Source organism: Myotis daubentonii, chromosome 5 (assembly GCF_963259705.1).
Source record: "Myotis daubentonii chromosome 5, mMyoDau2.1, whole genome shotgun sequence".
In the NCBI taxonomy this organism is placed as follows: Eukaryota; Metazoa; Chordata; class Mammalia; order Chiroptera; family Vespertilionidae; genus Myotis; species Myotis daubentonii.
In genome coordinates, this window is record NC_081844.1 from 38116707 (window position 1) to 38137943 (window position 21237).

The window sequence follows — 21237 nt, forward strand, 5'->3', positions numbered from 1 at the left end:
CCGCCCCACTCCGGGCCCCGTCCCGCTCTAGACCCCGCCCCGTCCCGCTCTAGACCCCGCCCCGTCCCGCTTTAGACCCCGCCCCGCCCCGCTCCAGTCCCCTCCCCACTCCGGGCCCCGTCCCGCTCTAGACCCCGCCCCCCGGCGCCGAGCTCCCAGAGCTTCGCGCCCCCGACTGACGCAATAGCCCCGCCCACTCACAGAGGCGAGCCCCGCCTCCTACGCACGCCCGGGGGCGGAGCCCCGCTGTACGCCCGCCCCCCAAACAGTCACGTGTCCACACAAGCGTGAGGACCCTCTCGCTACACCCCCTTCCCCGCCTCGGGCTGGAGCCGGCTCCCTGCTCCTGGGACAGCGTTCGCCCCCGCCCCGGGGCTGCGGGCCGGAGCCGGTGAGTGCAGCCGCCCGCCCTCCGCGTGGGCCGGGAGAGGCGGTGGCTCCCTCCTCGGAGGTGCGCGGAGTGGCCCCCTGTCCCGAGCTTTGCCGCTGCCCGTGCGCGTTGTCGTCACTTTGTTATCAGCGGAAAAACTCGAATCACGAAAATTTTAGAAGCATCCCCAAGGAACCCGCACCCCTGGCCAAATTTCTTTTTTCGGGGGGCTCCTTACCACCGCGCCTCCCCGCATTTCCTCCCAGAGGCTCCTCGGGGCCTTTCAGTCTGGTCCCTGCGCCCACCTCTCAGCCCCCTCACCTCCAGAAAGTTGGGGAGAGCCTCCTTTGTGACTCCCCACGGGAGGGAGCGATTTCCCTCGAAAGGAGGACGGTGACGCTCCTCTCCCCTGGTGCAGTGGGTCCGCTGCGAGCCCTTAGCCGGGCCTTGAGGGGGCTTGAGGGCAGGCGTGGGTTCCCCTTCAGACCTGCGTCCCGCCTGCAGCTTGGGCTCAGTGGACAGAGCGTGGTCCTCGGCCTGAAGGGTCGCTGGTTCTGGTTAGATTCTGGTCAAGGGCACAAACCTGAGTAGCAGGCTCGTTGGACCCCAGTGGCGGGCGTGCTGGAGGCAACTTAGCCTTGTGTCTCTCTCCTATCAATGTTTCCCTCTTCCTCCCTCCCTTCCACTCTCTAAAAATCAGTGGAAAAATATCCTCCAGTGAGGGTTAAAAAAATGTGCCCCTTCTCGTTTTAATCTTTTAAGGCTATGGTAGAGGCAATTTGCTGCTCAGTTTTCCATCTCCAAAAATATACTTAAACATGCCCTGGGTCTAGGGACTTTAAGGATTAGGTGCATGTCAGAGGGAGGCCTGTCCAGAAGCTTCCTCCTTTGGAGATGACCTGAGCACAGAGAGCTGGCCGAGGGTAAGGTCAGCTGCAAGTATCCAGTTTTTTTGTTTGTTTGTTTTAAATATATTTTATTGATTTCAGGAAGGGAGAGGGAGAGAGAGAGAGAGAGATAGAAACATCAGTGATGAGAGAATAATTGATTGGTTGCCTCCTGCACACCCCCTACTGGAGATCCAGCCGGCAACCCGGACATGTGCCCTGATGGGAATTGAACCTGGGATCCTTCAGTCCACAGGGCAACGCTCTATCCACTGAGCCAAACCAGCTAAGGCAAGTTTCCAGTTTTGTACCTATAGACCAGCGGTTCTCAACCTTCCTAATGCCACGACCCTTTAATACAGTTTCTCATGTTGTGGTGACCCCCAACCATAAAATTATTTTTGTTGCTACTTCATAACTGTAATTTTGCTACTGTTATGAATCATAATGTAAATATCTGGTATGCAGGATGTATTTTCATTGTTACAAATGGAACATAATTAAAGCATAGTGATTAATCACAAAAACAATATGTAATTATATATGTGTTTTCCGATGGTCTTAGGCGACCTCTGTGAAAGGGTCGTTTGACCCCCAAAGGGTCGCGACCCACAGGTTGAGAACCGCTGCTATAGACTCTTGAGTGTCTTGAAGGCCTGATTAGGGGAATATTACTACATTTTAGTGACTCTCAGACACCATCAAATTTAAAGTGCACATTTATTGAATGCACTACTAATTAAGCTATGAGAAAGCATGGCTTGTAAGAGGCATCCCCATTTCAGGGATTTTAAAATGTTTTTTAGAATTGCTGAAATACACTAGCTACCACCATGCCAGGTACCCACTTGGAGTTTTGGATTTTCATCCTTACGTATAGAGTCCCTGTGCAGGTGAGGAAACAGGTAGTTACATAGCGTGTCCTGGGTAGGGGGATAGGGGGCGGTACTCCTGTGTCTGAGAAGCTGGGGTGCAGACCTCAGACTCAAACATCTGAATGCTTCCTACACAAGCTCTCAGTGAACTTGGATGATTTGGGGCAGGGATTTGATTCAGGGTTAAAATGGAACCCCAGCTGTTTATCCATTACCAGGGATAAATATTTGTAGTTAAGCTGGAAGTGACCCCTCCCTGTTCTGAACCCACATGACTCTGTGTCTGCACTTGTCATGATTCTGAGCTCTGCACTGTGGTTGTCACATACACAGCACCCTTAATTGTGAGGGGGTCCTGGGAGGGCTCAATCCACATCTGTGTCTTTGTGTCCCTTACAGTTTTCCCTAGAGTGACCATCTCTTTCCTGAAAAAAGGAGGGGGGAATACATCAGCAACAGTGGGTTGGATTGGTTTTGGGGGAGGAAGGAGGAGGCCAGAGACAGTGTGGAGATGAGTAAGAGGCCACAGTCCAGGCAAAAGGAAACAGGGGTCCACTCCTGTTCAAGCTGCCACAGGATCAAAATAGAGGGTACCCTGAAGCGCTGTCTAGCACTCTGTAGGTGCTCAATTGTTTGCCACATGAGGAAGGGGGAGAGGAGCTGGAAGGAAACCCTTCCTGGGAAGCTGGCTCAGCTGGTTCCGCTCTCTGATCTGACCCTCCTCCCAAGCCACGCTCCCTTTTTGGTCATATATACTGTTAAAAGTTGGTGGCAAAAAATAGCTGCTTGAAAGCTCAGAGCTTGACACCCAGCAGAGATGCTAGAGCAGTGATGGTGAACCTATGGCATGCGTGTCAGAGGTGACACACAAACTCCTTTTTTTGGTTGATTTTTCTTTATTAAATGGCATTTAAATATATAAAATAAATATCAAAAATATGTGTTTTACTATGGTTGCAAATATCAAAGAATTTCTATATGTGACACAGCACCAGAGTTAAGTTAGGGTTTTTCAAAATGCTGACACGCCGAGCTCAAAAGGTTCGCCATCACTGTGCTAGAGAGAAACTAGCTACATCATTTCCGCCTGCAGGGATGCCAGAAGGGCCATCAGTGAGGAAGTTTCACCATTTGACCTCCCCCTTTGTGGGGCAGCAGGTGGTCAAGACAGGGGGCAGCAGTAAGAAGCTAAACCCTGCCAGCTTCCAGTCCCTGTGGCTCCAGGACACCCAGGTGAGTCCATCATCGTCTGGTGGTCATACCTCCCACAGGTGGACCGACTCCCTCAGCATATCCTATGCCGCCCCTAGAATTTATCTCGGCACTTTCCACGCCATCACTTCCTTGAGCCTAAGACAACCATGCTAGGACTCCATGCAGCTCCTCTTTCAGTCTGATATTTCTCAGCCAGAAGTGGGCGTTGCAGTGGCCCATGAAACTATAAAAAATACACAAGCTGGAGATAGATCACTTCAGCTGACTCTGATGTGCACCTTTGGTTGGGAGCCATGTTTAGTCCCACAGGCCAGCAAGGATGTAAGGAAAGAGCATAGCCTTCTGATGTCATTTCCAGCCTGCTCACCTTTGCCCTGAGTGTAAGTCAGAATTCCCTTGAGGTCTGACTCGTGCCTCCCTCTCTAGCACACTTCTGCCCCTGCCCCAGATCTCTCTTCCAATCATCTTGAACATTCTGGAACTCCTCTAACAGTCCTCCTTGCCCATACTTTGCCATGCTGCTCCCCTGCTTGAGCAAGTCTTCCTTTATTTTCCAACTCTGCCCCCATTCTTGTTGGCTCATGTTACAATGGCTCATCCACCTCTTCTAGTCTTCCTCTTTCTGGGTCTGTAAGCCTCTATCTTTCTGTGCTGCTGTAACAGAATACTACAGACTGGGTGGCTTACAAATCCAGAAATTTATATCTCAGTTCTGGAGGCTGGAAATTCCAGATCAAGGTGCTGGCAGATTCCGTTTCCTGGCTCATAGATGGTCACCTCCCTGTGTTCTCACATGGTGGAAGGGACAAGAGCACTAATCCTATTCATGAAGGCTCCACCCTCAAGACCTAATCACCTTCCAGAGGCTCCACCTCCAGATACCATCCCATTGCAAGTTACAGTTTGAACATAGGAATTTCGGGGGGGGGGGGGGGGAGAGGGTGGTGTACAAACACATCTCTAAGCAAAGGCTTAGATCACGTTATTTTTTTCTAGGTCCACCGAAAGAAATTATTCCTTAGATTTGATCCAGATGAAGAAACCAAGTCTCCCAGCAACAACCCACTGCCAGAACCTCTAGGAAAAGGAGAGAGGAAGAAAGAGGCTGGGGACCAAAAGCAGACCTTGGGTCCAGACAGTCAGAAGATCTCAGACCAGACTTCCCAGTCCGACAGTGGAGACAATGGTTCTGAGTGTTTGGGGGGAGACAGCCCAGCAGGAGGTGCTGAGAGGTGGCTGCAGGTCAGCTTTGGTCTGTTTGGCAGCATTTGGGTGAACGAATTCTCCAGAGCAAAGAAAGCAAACAAGAGGGGTGACTGGAGGGACCCCATTCCAAGGTAATGGTGTGGTGGAGTGGGCTGTGGGCTGTGTCTGTCTGCGTCTCAGTGGGGTCTGCAGTATTAACATGGCCCCCAGGGTATGGCACACTCAGGTGGCTGTCCAACCTGCTTTCTGGCAGTCAGCATCCAAGGAGAGAGAAGACAATTTTCTGTCTATTTGTCATAGAAAGTAGACTGTGGTCTGCACCCGGAGAGGAAGGGTCACATCCTGGGTCAGCTTAGCGAAGGGGAGATCTTCCCAACGGACGTGGTCCTGGGGGGTGGAGGTCTCTGAAGAACATTGGACAGCTTGACGAGTGCCCTCTGAATCTAGGGACAGAATCGTCCCAGTTCTTAATCTATTAATGTTGAGTCTACCTTAGTTCATAAAACTCTCTGCATGTTCAGGGTTATTTCCTTACTGTACACATCCAGAGGAGTCATTGCTGGTCCAAGAGAATGAGCATTCTTCCTGTGGACCATTCTTAAGGCCTTGCAAAGGTGCTCTCTCGCTTTGCTGAATTCTTACTAGCATTGGATTGTTTGTGTGCTTTTGATCACTTTGTAGGAGCTTTTGGATATTGTGTATTAGCCTTTGTGATGTGTGTGGTCCCAGTATGGTTTCCTGTCTGTGTCCTTTGACACAATGTGCCTGTGGGCATTCAGGATTTTTAATTTTTATGTAGTCAATGTCAGTGTTTTGTAAAATGCTTTTTTTTTCCCATCAATTACAGTTAGCATAGAATATTGTATTAGTTTCTGGTGTACAACATAGTGATTTGACATTTATATAACTTACCAAGTGAGCACCTCGATAAGTCCATATTTTTCTTGATAACTTTTAAGTTGACCCCTCTTGCTAAAGAAGGCCTCTTCTATCCAAGTCACACTGCTTTTCTATTTTCTAAAGTCTCTCTTTTTTTTTTATGCTCAGAACTATAGTCTTTATTTGTGGTATGATGTCGGGCAGTAGGATCTTTGGACTGTAACCATAACTCAGGCTGGCTTAAAGTGGGAGGAGATTTTTTTGGTTCACATAATTGGAAGTTCAGAGGGAGGGTGGACTTTGGCGTCGACTCAGTTTCCAGCTTTTGGCTTGAGGGTCTTTGTGATTCTCCTGTCTTTGCACTTTTCCACGTGTTGCTTTTGTCCTTCGACCAGCAGCAAGAGGCTCTGCAGTTCCAGACCTTATGTCCACAAAGAAAGAGGAAAGAGGAAGAGAGAGGGCTCTTTCTGAACGTCCTGACAAGGAGAGCTTTCTCAGAAACCCCCAGCAAACCTCTCATTGCCTGAAGCCGGCTCAGGGCTGATTTCTGAAATGATCTCCAACTAGGGGAATTTAAATGCTCTTCCACTAACAGAGCTCACCCCTAGGTTTTCAGATTTGTCATGGAGTTAACACATACAATTCTCTTACTTTTAAAGTCTTGTCAAGTTATGTCTCCCTTCTTATTTTTTGGGTTTTATATATTACTTTGTCTCCCAACACCTTTTTTCTTAATTAGGCTTGCCAGAGTTTTATCTACATTGTTGGTCTTTCAAATAAATAATGTTAGTTTTATATACTCTATATGTAAGAGTATTTCCTGTCCTAGCCAGTTTTGTTCAGTGGATAGAGCATCAGCTCACAGACTGAATGGTTCTGGGTTCGATTCTGGTCAAAGGCATGTACCCCAGTTGCAGGCTCCATCCCAGGCCCTGGTCGGGGTGCATGTGGGAGGCAACCAATTAATGTGACACATCCATGTTTCTCTCTGTGTGTCTCTCCCCCTCCCTTCCGCTCTCTCTGAAAAATCAATGGAAAAATATTCTTGGGTGATGATTAACCATCCCCTCTCCCTTCAAATGAGTGTTTCCTAATTGTCCAAATGGTTGAGTGTTTGGTCATCATTTTTTTTTAATATGTTTTATTGATTTTTTTTTTTTTTAGAGAGAGTGAGAAAGGGAGAGGGAGAGAGAGATAGAAACATCAATGATGGGAGAGAATCATTGATTGGCTGCCTCCTGCATGCCCCCCAGTGGGGATCGAGCCCACAACTTGGGCATATGCCCTTGACTGGAATCGAACCTGGGACCCTTCAGTCTGCAGGTCGATGCTCTATCCACTGAGCCTAACCAGCTAGGGCTTGGGTCATCATTTTTATTGGGTTATTAGAGGCCAGGTGCATGAAATTCGTGCAGGGGTGGGGTGGTCCCCTCAGCCCAGCTTGCACCCTCTCCAATCCGGGACCCCTTGGGGGATGTCTGACTGCCGGTTTAGGCCTGACCCCGGAGACTGGGGTCAGGCCTGACCTCTCACAATCCTGGACCGCTGGCTCCTAATCGCTCACCTACCTGCCTGCCTGGTCACCCCTAACTGCCCCCTCTGCCGGCCTGCTCACTTCTTACTGCCCACCCTGCCAGCCTGGTCATCCCTAACTGCCCCCCCTGCCAGCCTGCTCGCTGCTTATTGCCCACCCTGCCAGCCAGGTCGCCACCAACTGCCCTTCTCTGCTGGCCTGGTTGCCCCTCACAGCCCCCCTGCCAGCCTGGTCACCCCACACAGCCTGCTGTTCAGTCATTTGGTTATCCCTCACTAAACCCCCTGCTGGCCTGGTCATAGGCAGCCATCTTGTGAGGGTGTGAGGGTTAATTTGCATATTACCTCTTTATTATATAGGATGGTCAGTATTATGATCAAAGCTTGTACATTTTCTACGTTTGGCATTGAGATTTGCAGCTGAACACACAATTGACCTTTGCTTATACTTTATGTACATAAATGAAAGTAGTATGTTCCTTTGCTGGGAGCCGGTCCATCCTTGCTGTTTCAAGGGACCTGGCATATATGGCATATGGTTCTTAATATGTTGGCTCACCTTCTTGGCACTATGTGTTTTAACCAAGGTCACCTCTTTGAGAAAGGTTGTTTCCCCAGGTAGGGATTTTCCCCTGAAGTTAGGGAGGGAATAAAACCCCTCAACTAAGTGCTAGGCGGGTAATTAATCATTTTAACTACGAACAATCATGCTTAAGCTACATAATCTTTACTCCCTGGAATGGAGATAAGAAACGCCCTAACCTTTGGAATAGAGATTGATAGGATTGGAATCAACTGGTATAAATACACATGCAACAAGACAGAAAGAGACAGAACTCAGAACACAGAACCTACACTCAGAACCTAGGCACAGAACCTACACTCAGAACCTAGGCACAGAACCTACACAGAACATTCTCTAGAGACAGAAGAATTTCGCTGGAGAGAACATGGCAAAAGATCCTGTACAGAAACTGGCAGAACTTCGCTGGAGAACCTGGAGAACCTAGCAAGAGAACATGGACACAGAACCTGGCTGGAGATCCTGACCAGAACTTGGCTAGAGATCCTGGCTAGGCTGCTGATCAACTGAACACTGTCTCCATGTCATTCCTTCTTCGCTGACTCCGTCTACACCTTTGGGGACCCCTGGACCTGCTGGGGTTGGACCCCAGTATTCCTTCAAAGTAAAACATTCTGTAAATGTTAAGAGCAGGTTAATGGCTTTTAAAAGTTAACTCAACTTTTCTCTGTCCTTGCTTATTTTTTGTTTATTTAATATGCCAGCGTGGGAAGAGGAGCGTTCCAGTCCCCCAGGGTAGTCGTGGTTTTAGAAAGTGTCTTCTTGTCTTTCTAAGCATTTTTTATATGTGTTTTGCTGACCTGTGGTCCCAGGCAGCAGGGCTCCCTGACTTGTAGGTTCTTTACAGCTTCATTCTTAAACAGCATCCCCTCTCATTGCCTTTGGTCTTGAATTCTGCTTTTCTTCTTTTTATTTTTTTTCCCTCCTGTATTTCCCCATTCAGTCTTATCTGCCACAATCAGACAGACAGAAAGGGCAAGGACACTTTTCTCTTTCATCTGGAATTCTACTTTTCTTGATGTTAATAGTGCCACTCTGTTCCCACCCAGTGGTCTTTTCTCACTTAGTTGTAGGTATGTCTCCTATGAACTGCAAGGCAGGCTTTTGTATCTCTTTAAACTCAAACTGAAACTCTTTGTTTTCAGATGGGGTAACTGTGGTGTTCGGATTTTCTTCTACTTAACATTTCATTATACCATGTTCCTTTTCTTTTGTGGGATTTATTGTCTCTTTTCTGCTTTTTCCCCCTGTTAATTTAGAAGTATTGCTATTTAACTTCCTTCTGTTGGTAATAATTTATCTTTAAATTATACCCATGTTTTTTCTGAGTTAGTAACCAGCAAATTAAAATTTTTTAAATTTATTTTTCAGTTACATTTGACAATTAACCATAAAAATTTTAAATAGCATTACATTAATAACTCTTCTCCCTTATTATTGAAACTGGCATTTTGGTCACTCTCCTCCACCCCTCTGAGATGAGACCTTTAACACATTGTATGCGGGAAACGTGTTTACACGTTTTACGTATTTATACGTTATACCAGTGTAGTAGAGCGCGGGACACGTATTTTTTTTTTTTTTAAATCTTTTTTTTTTAATATTTATTTTTATTTTTATTTTTTAATTAAATCTTTATTGTTCAGCCGAAACCGGTTTGGCTCAGTGGATAGAGCGTCAGCCTGCGGACTGAGAGGTCCCGGGTTCGATTCCGGTCAAGGGCATGTACCTGGGTTGCGGGCACATCCCTGGTGGGGGATGTGCAAGAGGCAGCTGATCGATGTTTCTCTCTCGTCGATGTTTCTAACTCTCTCTGTCTCTCTCCCTTCCTCTCTGTGAAAAATCAATAAAATATATTAAAAAAAAAAATCTTTATTGTTCAGATTATTACATTTGTTCCTTTTTTTTCCCCCCCCATAACTCCCCTCCTCCCAGTTCCCGCCCCACCCTCCTCCCTCAATCCCCACCCACTGTCCTCATCCATAGGTGCACGATTTTTGTCCAGTCTCTTCCCACATCTCCCACACCCCTTTCCCCCTCAAGAATAGTCAGTCCATTCCCTTTCTATGTCCCTGATTCTATTATAATCAACAGTTCATTCTGTTCATCAGATTATTTATTCACTTGATTCTTAGATTCACTTGTTGATAGATGCATATTTGTTGTTCATAATTTGTATCTTTACCCTTTTCTTCCTCTTCCTCTTCTTAAAGGATACCTTTCAGCATTTCATATAATCCTGGTTTGGTGGTGATGAACTCCTTTAGCTTTTCCTTATCTGTGAAGCTCTTTATCTGACCTTCAATTCTGAATGATAGCTTTGCTGGATAAAGTAATCTTGGTTGTAGGTTCTTGGTATTCATCACTTTGAATATTTCTTGCCACTCCCTTCTGGCCTGCAAAGTTTCTGTTGAGAAATCAGCTGACAGTCGTATGGGTATTCCCTTGTAGGTAACTGAGTTTCTTTCTCTTGCTGTTTTTAAGATTCTCTCTTTATCTTTTGCTCTTGGCATTTTAATGATGATGTGTCTTGGTGTGGTCCTCTTTGGATTCCTTTTGTTTGGGGTTCTCCGTGCTTCTTGGACCTGTAAGTCCATTTCTTTCACCAGGTGGGGGAAGTTTTCTGTCATTATTTCTTCAAATAGGTTTTCAATATCTTGGTCTCTCTCATCTTCTGGCACCCCTATAATTCTGATGTTGGTGCGCTTGAAGCTGTCCCAGAGGCTCCTTACACTATCCTCGCATTTTTGGATTCTTTTTTCATTTTGCTTTTCCGGTTGGATGTTTTTTGCTTCCTCGCATTTCAAATCATTGACTTGATTCTTGCGCGCCTCTGGTCTGCTGTCGGGCGTCTGTATAATATTCGTTATTTCAGTCCATGTGTGCTTAATTTCTAGTTGGTTCCCCAATATAAGATCGAGGGTCTTATTAGTTTTCGTGTAAATCTCATTAAGTTTATCGGCAGCTTCTAAACAGTTCTTGAGAGACCTTAAAAGTGTGGTTCTGAACTCTATTTCTTCCATTGACAATTTTGTCCTGTTTCTTTGTCTCCGCATTTTGTTATGCTTCCTTGGTGCACCCCCTAGTGGTCTTTGTTCGCAGTCTTATAGATAAATCTTGATTGTTGTAGCTAATTCCAGGGAGGGTTTGACCTCCAGGCCAAGTGGCTATGAGAATCAGCTGTGTCAGCAGTGAGAGAACTTCTGTCCTCTAGGGAGGTGCTAATCTAGCCTTTGCCTGAGGCTATCCGGCAAATGCCTCTGTGCAGGGCTTGGGTAGGGCGGGTCGCACAGGATCAACAGGGTGTGCCGGAGAGAGCAGTTATGGCGGCTCTCAGTCCTGTCCCCAGGGGCTCTGCCTCTCTGAGTCCCAGCACCCGCTGCAAAGCTCAGAGAGAAAGCTGCACTCGCTCTGACCGAAGCCAGACAGTCCCGCTTCTCCCGTTTGAGTCTGGGTCCCTAAAGACTCGCCTGGATCTGGTGCTCAGAGTCTGCGACTCCCTCCCGATTGAAAACAACAACCGCGCCCTCCGCCGCCAGCCCGCTCCGCGCACTCCGCACCTCAGAATTTGACTTCAGCACTGCGCCTCCTCTGAGTGTCCGTATGCGTTTCTCTTTCCTCCTAGTTGTAGGACTTCCACTCAGCCAGCGTTCCTGTGGTTCTGGGTGATGTCCCTTCCGTGTTTTAGTTTCACTTTTGAAGTAGTTGTTCAAAGCAGCAAACTCCGGCGTTAACCTATGCCGCCATCTTGGTTCTCCGCGGGACACGTATTAATACGTTTTTTATAGACTAGCGGTAGAATGCGGGTAACGTATAAATACGTAAACTAAAGTTATCGTAATTTTACTGAACATTGCCATTTGCGCAAAAAATTAGCAAAAATGGCCCGCGCCACCTGTTAGCGCGCGATAAAAACTACCCGCAAACAATGTGTTAACATATTTCTGCTTCCCTATCTCTTTTCTGTCACATCCACCCCATTTCCTGCATTTGCTAAAGTAGTGAATTTTAGTTCCAGGTTGTTAATTAACTAGATTATGTAGTTAATTATATATAATTAAACTAATTAAGAACCTCATTCACCAGCAGCTGCTCTCATTTCTGCAGCAGCTCTTCCCCACTCTCTGCCTGGAGCCAAGAATATATCCTGTCTTGTTTTTGCTGCAAGGCATGAATTTGAAAGACCTATTGGCTGTTCTGAAAAGTAAGGTGGTGGTCAGATTACTGTGGACAGGATGTCTGGTGGCATGAGAGGCATGAAGAAACTGGTATAGGAAACATCAGTTCTTGATCCTTTTCTGAGGCTACAGTATCCCTGAATGCCAGAAACTGCTGTCGGAGGCTAAGGGCAGGGTGGGGAAGAACCCCTGCAGGAGGGCTTATTTTGGCTGCTGGTAACTGGGCCAATCCCAGTAGAGGAACAGGTATCTTGGCTTCAAAAGAGTGGACAAAGAGGGCAGCTCAGCCTCCCCATATGGTCACCATGCTGGACGACGTTCCCACTAATCTACACCCCATGTCTCAGCTCCGTGCAGTCCTTACAGCCCTCAACAGTGGAAGTAACTGCCTGAGCATATGCAGAGGGTGTCAACAGAACCAATTATTGACTCTGATTTACAAAAACTGTGTGGATCTGATTGCAACGCTACCTTGTGTTGCTGCAAAGATCTGCTAGAATCTGTACTGGGAGGCAGCATTACTGGGCCATTGACTAAGCTAGACTCGTCCCACAATTTCACCAACATGTTAGGCTATGCCTATGCTCAGTTTACTGAGCTCATGTGCTTGTACCTCACCACCCACAGTGACCATGAAGTTGGCAGTGTAGGTGCTCATACCACCACACTTACGGGCAGTGCCCTTTCAGATCCCTGCCTGTCCTTCACAGCAGCCATGAACGGGCCAGCAAAGCCCCTGCATGGACTGGCAAATCAGAAAGTGCTTGTTTGGCTGACGCATCTACAGAAGGAAGTTGGCAAAGGTGTGTCAGATGAGACTACATCTGGAACACACTCAATTCAGGATGGGTTGTCCCAGGCTATGGCCATGCACTACTAAGGAAGACTGATCCTGATACATGTGTCAGCAAGAGTTTGCTCTGAAACACCTGCCTCATGACCCCATGTTTAAGTTGCTTGCTCAGCTGTACAAGATGGTGCCCAGTGCCCTCTTAGAGCAGGTGAAGGCCAGGAATCCTTGGCCCAATGTGGATGATGCCCTAGTATGATGGCATGACAGAAAAGAGAACTACGCAGTCTGTTTGGGGTGTCATGAGCATTGGATGCACTGGCACAGCTCATCCGGAGCCAGTCTCTAGGCTTCCCTCTAGAGAGGCCCAAGTCCATGGGCACTGATGGTCTGATGAAGTTTGTAATTCTAAGTCGGGGCAAAACTGGGGACTGAGGGAAAACTACCAGAAGTGAAGGAACTTTGAAAAAAAGTATGGTTTTGTTTCAGGGAGCTTTTAAAGACTTAAGATTAAATTGAATCTGAGACACGGATAATACATTTGAGGTTAAAATATAAATGAAGACTTTAAAAGATGAAAAGTGACCCCTTTTCCCCTAACTAGCTCCTTTCCCCTGATGGGAATGAGTTGCCCATGAGCTGTAGGATGACCAGGACTAATGCATGTGGTGTGGGTTAGATCTGCCCCCCCCCCCCCCCCCGCCCCCATCTCTAGAGTGAGAATCTGGCTCCTCTTTCCCTGTGTCAAAGCCGATTGCAGAGAATCTGTAGTTACTCCAGAGCTTTTGGTTCTACTCCGCCCAGCCTTCAGTAGGCCAGCAGACCAGGACTCTGCCCCTTCTGTTTCCATAGGAATCCTATTGGATTGTCAGCTCTACCAAGCCCCATTGCCCTCTCCCATGTGCACAGACACTTCCTAGTTAGCTGGACATGCTTTGGACATTTTTTTATGCTTCCAGGTGACTATAATGGTTATGAAATTCGTTGTTACTGGCACCCGGTATTTGATTTTTTAATTTAATTTAATTTTTCTTTTTTTTTAAAATTGTTTTATTGCTTACAGTATTACAAAGAGTATTAAATATGTCTCCTTTTTTTTTCCTCCCCTTGACCTTCCCCTAGCCTCCCATACCCCCCAGTGTCTTGTGTCCATTGGTTATGCTTATATGCATGCATACAAGTTCTTCAGTTGATCTCTTACCCACCCCCCCAACCCTCCCTGTCTTTCCCACTGTAATTTGACAGTGTGTTCGATGTTGCTCTGCCTCTGTATCTATTTTTGTTCATCAGTTTATAATGGTCTTAATTATCCATAAATGAGTGAGATCATGTGGTATTTTTCTTTCATTGACTGGCTTGTTTCACTTAGCATAGGGTTATGCCTTTAGGAGGTCACACATGCTCTCCAGTTCCATCCATGCTGTTGCAAATGGTAAGAATTCCTTCTTTTTTACAGTATTCCATGGTGTAGATGTACCACAGTTTTCTAATCCATTCATCTGCTGATGGGCACTTAGGCTGTTTCCAGATCTTAGCTATTGTAAATTGTGCTGCTATGAACATAGGGGTGCATATATCCTTTCTGATTGGTGTTTCTATTTGATTTTTATCTCTCTCTTTTTTTAATTCTCACCTGAGGATATTTTTTCCATTGATTTCTAGAGAGAGTGGAAGGGTGGGAGGAGGAGGAGGAAGAGGAGGAGAGGAAGAGGGGGGGGGGGGGAGCCATCAACATGAGAGAGACACATCAGTTGGTTGCCTCCTGAATGTGCCCCTACTGGGGCTGGGGAACCTGCAACCGAAGTATGTGCCTTTGACTTGTAATTGAACCCTAGACCCTTGGGTCCTGGGGCTGACACTCTAACCACTGAGTAAAACTGGTCAGGATTCTTTTCTCTTTTAAAAATAATCCCATAAAAAGTTAAGATCTGGAAATATTCTAGTCCTCACTACTTTAATGCCTCCTTTGAGATTTTCTGTACATGCTGCACCTCAAGCTGAGGATGCTCCGGACCTCCCTGCCTTGGTCCCTACTAGAGACCTCCTCGTTCAGCGGGTTGTAGAAACCACTGTCTGATGATGGGTCTTTCCCGTCATTCGGCTTTATCAGCGCTTAACATGAACTGGCCATTACTCTCTGACTTTCCCCCCCTTTATTTCAGTACGTGTGGGCCTTAGAATAGGAACTTGGGAATGACCATCATGTCCCTTTGATGGTCCCAGGGTTACTAGCACCTTTTTTTGAGCAGGGAAATGACTTAAGTTTGACATGCTCTCCTTTGAATATCAGGTCCTAGGGCTGAGGGCATTAAGAATGGTAAGCCTCCTTCCTCATCCCCTGCCACAAGAAAGTATCCCTTTATGTATCAAGGTCCTTATCCTGCCTGCCCCATCCCTAAGAGCTCAGGGTATAGTGTTGGTTTTAGAAGCCCCGTCTGCACAGGTTTTCAGTGACTTAGAATGCTCTACTGCCTTTTCTTTAAGAAAGGGTCAAAATACACTTCTGCAGTGCCCCCTTCCTACCTTACAACTCCTGCCTGTGTTTGTGTGGCTCCCCAACTCCCAGAACCACACTGTTCAGGTGGATACATTGTCTATAAACCCCTTGGTGACTTGTACAGTCATGTTGAAGATTCCAGGTTGTTCTGTATAAAATGCAAAATAAATGTTTTTATTCACAAAAAAACCCCAAACTAATAAATATTTAAAACATATTGCCTGACCAGTGTGGCTCAGTAGCTCAGCATTGACCTATGAATTCCTGCTCAGAGCACATGCCCGGGTTGCAGGCTCAATTCCCATTAGGGGGCATGCAAGAAGCAACCAATCAATGATTCTCATCATTGATGTCTCTCTCTTTCCCACACCCTTCCTCTCTGAAATCAGTAAAAAATATATATATTTGAAAAACATATTAAAATAGGTATATTTTGTTTCAAATCATTCTTTCCTAACACTTGTTTTGTAATTTTCAGTTGCACTATCATAATTAATCCATTTTAGATTTCACAATATTACAAAACCCAATGCTGCTTATTATGCCTGCCCTTTTCATCTCTCCGTCTTGAGATCCTTACTGATTTAATTAATCACATCAGATACTATGCATAGATGTTTCTGAGTTCCTGTTCCTTTAAAGCAGCGGTTCTCAACCTGTGGGTTGCGACCCCCTTTGGGGGTCGAACGACCCTTTCATAGGGGTCGCCTAAGACCATTGGAAAACACATATATAATTATGTATTGTTTTTGTGATTAATCACTAGGCTTTAATTATGTTCAATTTGTAACAATGAAAATACATCTTGCATATCAGATATTTACATTACAAATCCTAACAGTAGCAACATTACAGTTACAAAGTAGCAACGAAAATAATTTTATGGTTGGGGGGTCACCAGAACGGGAGGAACTGTATTAAAGGGTCGCGGCATTAGGAAGGTTGAGAACCACTGCTTTAAAGTCGCCCTTTTACTTTCACAGAAGAGTATCATCCCGGTCAGCTGCATGAATAGCATTCTCCTTCCAATGTGGAGTCCAGTTCCAGCCCCATTATCTTCCCTTACAAAGTAACCCATTATTTCCCTATCAGAGTTCATAAAGTTTCTCCTCTGTCCTTGCGGTTCAGGAAGCCCATGCAAGTATGTTTGGGTGTGTCTTTCTCAGTAAATCTTGCCTGAAACTGGGAGTGATGCCTCTTTCGCATCTGTCTGTCTTTCCAATAAGCCCTGTTTTGTGCAAGTAGCCACAGCTCCTGAACTCTAGGCCTTTCTGTTCACCCCAAGTTGTCTTCAGTGAACATGTATTATCAGAAAAACGAAGAGCTATATATCTGTTTTCTTTTAATTACTCCACTTAGCCCTGAAATTTTTATGATCATAAAAGATCCCTTTTCTCTTTAGGGACCTTAGCTTCCCCAGGTTAACCCTGGCGGGCGTGGGAGCAGTATGGACGTTTGACCTGACAATACTGTGGGCGCTCTGTGTGCTTACGATCTTTCCTTCTTCTCAGGTTGGTCCTGCACTTTGGCGGTGGTGGCTTCCTGGCATTTTATAATTGTCAGATGTCTTGGAGCTCTTCCCCCGTGGTCCAGCCCACCTCTGACATCTTATCTGAAAAGTTCCATCGAGGACAAGCGTTGGAAGCTCTGGGCCGGGAGCAGCCTGTCTGCTATACACTGTTGGACCAAAGATGCTTCTCAGGCTTAGGTAGGACCGATGCGAAAGGGATGATCCCCACCAAGTTATTTAGTAGAAAAGTCACTCATCTGGGAGACACAAAATGGAGACCTACCCCACATGTGAATACTGCTGGTCTTGCAGTGATCACGTACCCTCTTTAGCTTCACTTCCCTCGTGTTTAAACTGAGGCACTTGGATTAGGCAGTTTCTGACTTCTTTCCTGGCTTCAGAATTCATATCTTAATTCTGTTATCAGTAGTGGTCTGCCTGACAGCATAGTGTGTGACCTCCTAAAGGCAGAATCATGTCTCATCTGCCCTTAAGTCCTCCCCTGCCTAGCACTGTGCCTGAGACACAGTGGGTACTTGATAGGTGTCTGTTAGGAACCCCAAGCCATGCAATTTGCTAATGGATAGCGGTGCATTTGCTAATGGGGGCTGCTCTCGGGCAGATGGAGCTGCCTGCTAGTCAAAGCAGAGATGTCTCAGCTCTACATTAGGATTTTATAAGACACAAGTGAAGAGGCACGTTCCCAACTCTTTTCCTGCTCAGTGAAACTGCGCATTTTGAGGAGGAGGGAAGAGTTGAGCAATTTGAAAATTAGGACAGCTAATTAGCTGGACTATTTCCAGCAGTGGGGCACCTATGATTGGCTGCTGAGGCAATAGGGTGAGCTAATGATGACAGTCACCTCCATATCCAAGACAACATTTTTTCTGCTGCAGGTGCAGCTCACCTCCTAAGGGGGAACGAGGCCCACTGGTTTAGTCACCAGACAGTGGCCTTGCATTTTATGTTAGGACCATGGGAGTCCCTGCACCTTGAGAAGCAAAGGGTCTTGCAGAAGTGGCCTTTAGGGTATATATAGCAAGAGCTAGTGCTCTACTAACAAATCGTTATTATGAACAATACTAATAAGCACCAACATTTTTCAAGTGACTCTAATATGCTAAGGTTTCATCCGTATTGCTATTCTGTAGGGTGGTTATTTACTAGTGTTCCCTTTGTTCTGGTGAAGAAATTAAAGCAAAGGACATACTACTATAAGTGGTACAGTGAGACAGGAATCCAGGTAGTCTGCCAGTGAATTTTAGAGAGAAGTGTTGTGTGTAGCCATGAGTGTGATTATGAAGCTCTTGGAAAGAACAGTGATTTCATTCATCCATTCACTCCACACGTGCTGAACGCTTGCCTTCTACCAAGCCCAGCCTTTGCTGGTTAAGGAGATTATTGTTTAACGGCTCAGCAAGCATGGACTTTAGTTCACTGTAACTTGAGATAGACAGAAATAAATGCCTGGTAGAGATTAAAGAAAGTGCATTGTTGGAACATTATGAAGAGAATTATTGACTCTGGAAGAAGGGATCAAGGCTGGCTTTATAGGGAATGAAGCAGGAGTAGAAAAACAATAAAATAATACCTCCTAAACACTTTTATATCTTAGGCATTATGTTTGACATTTTAAACAATAATAATAGCTATTACTTATTGACTACTCTATATACCAGCCACTGTGCTCAGCATTTGTGTGTGTAAATTCTCTTTACTGCTCACAAAAGCTAGGTAGCATCCCATTTTACAGATAAGGAAACTGAAGCCTAAAGAAGCGGAGAAACTTGCCAGGGCCACAGATCTAGGATCTGGATGAGCTGGGTAGTCAGTCGGGTTGCAGAGCCTGTTTTGATAACCACTTTGCTGTAACATGGGCCATGCATATTTTATCTCCTTTCATCTTCACAACAACCTTAAAAGTAAGTATTACCAAACTTATTTTTTTAAAATATTTTTATTGATTTCAGAGGGGAAGGGAGAGGGAGAGATAGAAACATCAATGATGAGAGAGAGCATTGATCAACTGCCTCCTGCACGCCCCCCACTGAAGATTGAGCCCACAACCCAGGCATGTGCCCTTAATCAGATATGAACCCGGGACCCTTCAGTCCACAGGCTGATGCTCTATCCCAGGGGTCCTCAAACTTTTTAAACAGGGGGCCAGTTCACTGTCCCTCAGACCATTGGAGGGCCGGACTATAGTTTAAAAAAAAAACTGTGAACAAATTCCTGTGCACACTGCACATATCTTATTTTGAAGTAAAAAAACAAAATGGGAACAAATACAATATTTGTAGTTGCATGTGGCCCGCGGGCCGTAGTTTGAGGACCCCTGCTCTATCCACTGACCCAAACCGGCTAGGAAACCAAACCCATTTTATAGACAGGGACATCAACTTGAGGATTACGAGACTTACCCAAGAGCCTCCGAACATGGCAGAGCTGGCTCCCGTCTTCCTCAGGCTCTCCCCTGCTGCCCTCACACCAGCTTCAGTCTGCTTCATTAACTTTGTGGGCTGGCTTCATTATAGACGTGTCCTTGACTCTTCCCTTGTCCTCTCCCCGCTTTCTTTCAGGGAACATCATTAAGAATGAAGCCTTGTACAGAGCTGGGATCCATCCCCTTTCTCTCGGTTCACTCCTCAGTCCTCGGCAACTTGAGATCCTCGTGGATCATGTGGTGGAGTTCAGTACAGACTGGCTTCAGGACAAGTTCCAGGGCAGACAGAATCACACACAGATCTACCAGAAAGAGCAGTGCCCTGCTGGGCACCAGGTCAGGAAGGAGGCCTTTGGGCCTCCAGGTGGCTTCCAGAGGCTCACCTGGTGGTGCCCCCAGTGCCAGCCCAGGCTGCCACCTGACGAGCCAGAACAAGTCCAGCTTCCCTAGGGCCCTTGGGCCCCTTCACAAAACCTTGCCCTTCTGGGAGCTTGATGCTTGAGTGTAAGAAAGGGGGTGTGGGCAGGGATTGGGACTAGGAGCAGGAGTTGGAGGTGAGGGTGGTCAGGGGGCTATCAGTCCTGTTGATAGTCATCTCACTGAAGTTGAGTTTTCACAGGGTTAGATTATTTTTTAAGTGTTAATTCTTCCTAATTCTGCCATTGTGAAAGATGAGAAAAGTTATGTTGACAGTTATGGGAAAAGCCTCCCAGAACAAGTGGGTTAATGAAAATATAAGTCTGTGGAAAATAGCTGTGCCCCACCATTGCTCTGTTTGGTTTGGTTTTGGTTTTGAAACTTTGGTTGTTTTAAGGCCCTCCATTTGAGAATCAGGAACATGGAATAATCTTTCTTCATCCCCCTGGAGAGATCCAGGGATGAGGATGGAGTAGCATGAGGGTCATGCTGGGATTCAGCCTCCTGCCTGGGTCCTTTTCCATAGGATGGAGACACCAGGAGAAAGGGCGGGGGCCGGGGGAGCTGGCCACCTTTCTGATGTGCCCAGTGGGCTTTAGAGCAAAGCTACTTGTTTCCTCCTAAGGTGATATATTTGTGACCATTGCTATGTGGAACCAGCAGGAATCAAGGTTGTGGAGATACAGTGTAAAGGTGTTAGCAATAGCTGGAAGAAACTAGGACATTTAAATAAAGCTCTTTGACATTTCCTGTTGTCATCTTTATTTGGCAGGAATAGTCCTTAAAATATAAGTAACTGAGTTCTTTGGCTGCATAGGACTTGTTGAAGTGGGCTGATGGATCCACTTAAAAGGAAGAGGGCAGGGATTAGGGGAGGTGGAGGAAGGTACAGGGGGGATACATGGTGATGATACTTGACTTGGGGTGGTGAACACACAGTATAGTGTACAGATGATGTGTTGTGGAATTGTGCACCTGAAACCTGTATAATTTTGCTAACCAGTGTCCCCTAATAAATTCAGTAAGAAAGGAAAGAGAAAAAAAAGGCAGGGGGCACGAGGTGGGGGAGAGGGAAGGGGTGAGCGCACACCTGCCCTTCTGCCCCTCAGGCACTGCAGTGGCAGGAGAGCTGGGGAAGCAGAGATGGATTTTATTCCTGTGGCCCCAGTCTGTGGCATGTAGAAGACAATTATTTGTGGGTGAATTAAAAACAGTGGCTGATATGTCTGGCTTTTCTTTTCTCTCCTCTGTCGTAGGAATTGAGAGTTGTCAACAGTGGGGAAGCCTCTTCAGGCAGACCTATATAACCTGTATAATAGTTCATATGTACTGACTGCTTACCATGTAAAGCATTTAGCCTAGTTCTTATGTAAGCTGCAATAAAACTCAACAAGAACAAAACACATGAAGATAGGTATTCACTCTTACTGCCTTTGTTTTATAGATGAGGAAACAAGTCTAGACAGGCTAAGGAACTTGCTAGAGTCACACTGTTAACAAGGGCCGATGGCACACACACTGTAGTCTCCTCTCTGTCGGGCTCAGACGGCATCGCTATTCAGTAAGTATTCATTGTGCACCTAGTATGTGCCAGGCATGATTCTAGATGCTTGGGGGTAAGTTCATGAACAAAACAAAGACGTGTTGTCATTGAACTTACATTTTAGCAAGGGAAAACAGCCACTAAACATCATAGGTAAATTAGAATGTGACAAATATTCCCGGAAAACTTTAGAGTAGGATGGAGGATCAGCAGAGGTGGTGATAGGATGACCAGGGTGGGCCTAAATGAGGAGGTGAAGGAATTAGCCAATTGGATATCTCTGGGGAAAACATCACAGGGAGAGTGGAGTA

The 21237-nt window shown here is 46.2% G+C and overlaps 1 protein-coding gene and 1 pseudogene across 1 annotated transcript; both read left to right on the forward strand.

Annotated features, from left to right (window-relative positions):
* Positions 1 to 261: 261 nt before the first annotated feature.
* NEIL2 (nei like DNA glycosylase 2) lies at positions 262 to 20131 on the forward strand. Its single transcript, XM_059697616.1, has 5 exons — positions 262 to 391; positions 3226 to 3365; positions 4344 to 4684; positions 16525 to 16721; positions 19103 to 20131. Exons 2-5 carry the CDS (start codon positions 3228 to 3230, stop codon positions 19414 to 19416), a joined length of 990 nt encoding a protein of 329 aa, XP_059553599.1. The 5' UTR covers positions 262 to 391; positions 3226 to 3227; the 3' UTR covers positions 19417 to 20131.
* LOC132235364 (citrate synthase, mitochondrial-like) lies at positions 11826 to 13502 on the forward strand (annotated as a pseudogene).
* Positions 20132 to 21237: the final 1106 nt, after the last annotated feature.